The sequence below is a fragment of the Penaeus chinensis genome, chromosome 4, assembly GCF_019202785.1.
Source record: "Penaeus chinensis breed Huanghai No. 1 chromosome 4, ASM1920278v2, whole genome shotgun sequence".
Taxonomy (NCBI): domain Eukaryota; kingdom Metazoa; phylum Arthropoda; class Malacostraca; order Decapoda; family Penaeidae; genus Penaeus; species Penaeus chinensis.
The window spans coordinates 16,554,832-16,557,331 of record NC_061822.1 but is presented as its reverse complement, the minus strand read 5'-3'; the positions used below and the strand labels follow the sequence as shown (position 1 = coordinate 16,557,331).

The 2,500-nt window shown below is 47.3% G+C and overlaps 1 protein-coding gene across 1 annotated transcript in view; it reads left to right on the top strand.

Moving 5' to 3' along the window:
* Positions 1 to 5: 5 nt before the first annotated feature.
* The window catches only part of LOC125025212 (bone morphogenetic protein receptor type-1B-like), a 13,581-nt gene continuing 11,086 nt past the window's right edge, over positions 6 to 2,500 (top strand). The window contains exon 1 of the mRNA XM_047613186.1: positions 6 to 71. Coding sequence (XP_047469142.1) covers positions 6 to 71 — 66 coding nt within the window. The remainder of the gene's footprint in view (positions 72 to 2,500) is intronic.

Below are 2,500 nucleotides of genomic sequence, written 5' to 3'. Positions count from 1 at the left end.
ATGCCATGATTCTCAAGCTAGAAGGTGACTTCTGGTCCCCCTTCCACCCCCTCAGGTGCATTCTTGGCAAGGTAGTGTGTGGAAGTAATTAATCTACAGTCCTGTTTACTCTTTAATTTTCCCGATATAACTCACGGTCTTCACTGCTATCAAGATGAGTGGGATTAAAATGACGGGATAAGTATAGACTTGGCTAAATCCTTATTACACTATGATTACTTTATTTTTCATAAGGACAATAAACCATAGGAATAAATTGTACAGCTGATTTTAAGGGGGTTGTTTGTTGTGTGAGACTACACTTTAAGGAAACATAATTAGATGCAGCTAGATTATTATGTATCCGTGGTGCTGTATTGCTTTTACTCCAGAGCTAAGTCGTGATAAAGAGAACAACTTCACTTTTGTCCTTTTATGTACTTACAAGTGTTCTTATTATTGATTTATTTTTATGCATTCTCTGAGACTTTCTTTTTTCCTTTCCATCCCACATTTCCCAGTCACATATTTTCATATTTATAATCTTCTCTTCCTTCTCTTTCTGTTTTTTTCCTTACATTGCTTCTGCAGCTGCCTTATCTGCATTTCCTTTTTTCTTATCCTTTCCTATCCTGTCCAGATATTTCCATCCCATCCCCTCCTATCCCACTCAGTCCCATCCCATTCCATCCTGTCCTTTCCCACCCCACTTGCCTCACCCCACCCAATCCCCACCCCACTCCACCCTGCCTTAGCCACATCTCGCCCCATCCCACCCCTCCCCATTTCCTCAAACCTCATAACATCCCCTCCCCCCCCCATTACACCCCACCCCATCACACCCCACCCCATCACACCCCACCCCATCACACCCCACCCCATCACACCCCACCCCATCACACACCCACCCCATCACACCCCACCCACCCTCACATACCCCACGCCCATCACACCCCACCCCATCACACCCCACCCCATTACACCCCATCCCATTACACCCATCCCATTACACCCCATCCCATTACACCCCATCCCATTACACCCCATCCCATTACACCCCATCACACCCAGCCCCAACCCATCCGACTGCATCCCATCTCATCCCATCCTTTCCCATTCCACCCCACTCCATTCTCTTGTTTGTAGCCATCCCGTTCCGTCTCTCCTTCATTTCCGCGAGTTCTTCAGGATAGCAATCCCCCCGAATATCAAGTTTAGCTTTAGTTTCAAGTTTACTGTGTGATTAAACCAGGGACTTTAGTCAAACTCCACTTCATTCTCTCTCTCTCTCTCTCTCTCTCTCTCTCTCTCTCTCTCTCTCTCTCTCTCTCTCTCTCTCTCTCTCTCTCTCTCTCTCTCTCTCTCTCTCTCTCTCCCCCCCTCCCCCTCCCCCTCCCTCCCTCCCTCCCTCCCTCCCTCCCTCCCTCCCTCACTCCCTCCCTCACTCCCTCCAACTCCCTCCAACTCCCTCCAACTCCCTCCAACTCCCTCCCACATCTACTGCTCGACCTCTCTTTTATTCTCTTCCTTTGCATATCCATCCCTCTCACGTTCTCTACCGGATGTCGTGCACGCAGCGTAGTGGCATAATTAACCTAAGTTTTAGCACAGCGGCGTCGCATTTGCCCACGTCATTGCAAAAGAGGTTGCCGTTGATGTGGGTTTTTTTTTTTTTGCAAGCTCACCGGAGGATAGAAGATAGGTGGGAAGCCGCTGTCTTCAGCTCTCGTTACTTTTTGTTGTATCTTGTTCTTGTTTTTTTGTTTTGTATCTTGTCCTGATTCCTTAAGTCGGTTTTTCGCTACCTTTGCCGTGTCGGTTTGGCTCCAGGACTTGAAAAAAAAAAATTATCCTTCCCTTTTTCTTGTTATCGTCGGTGTTATTTTTTTTAATTTCATTTATATATTTTTTGTCTTTCTAATGCCGTAAGACCGTAAGACCTTTGAAGACGACTTTCCTTTCGCACAAGATCGGGAATGTCTTGTTAGGGTAAATAGAGACCGCGGCGTGCTTGTTGTCTGGAGGGAGGGAGAGCGGGGGGGGGGGGGGCAAAGGAGGGCCCAAAGGAGGGCCCTCAATCGCAAGGGCAGCCCAGGATACCGCCACCGCCACTCCCTGGAGGATTTCTTTCTCTCTCTTAGGGTCTTCCTTGAAATCGCATGTCTTTCAGAAGGACGTCCCTCCGGGCCTTTTCCTCTGACGCCCGACTTTTATTTTTTACCGCTGGGCATTTCCTTTCATCACTCGAGGCCATTTTTTTGTTTGTAATGTTTGTGTTTTTGAATTTCGTTATAAATTTGTGATCTTGGTGGTTATGTCTGCGCAGATTAGACAGCTTTAGGGAGTTGCTCACGTTTCCATACTGTTTTCCACGATTGGTCTTCTCTTATTTCTTCTGTGATCTTTTTCTCTGTCTCCCTCACCACTTCCGTCACTGCAGAAGTATATACTCACTCAGCATCACTGCACACACACACACACACACACACACACACACACACACACACACACACACACGCAC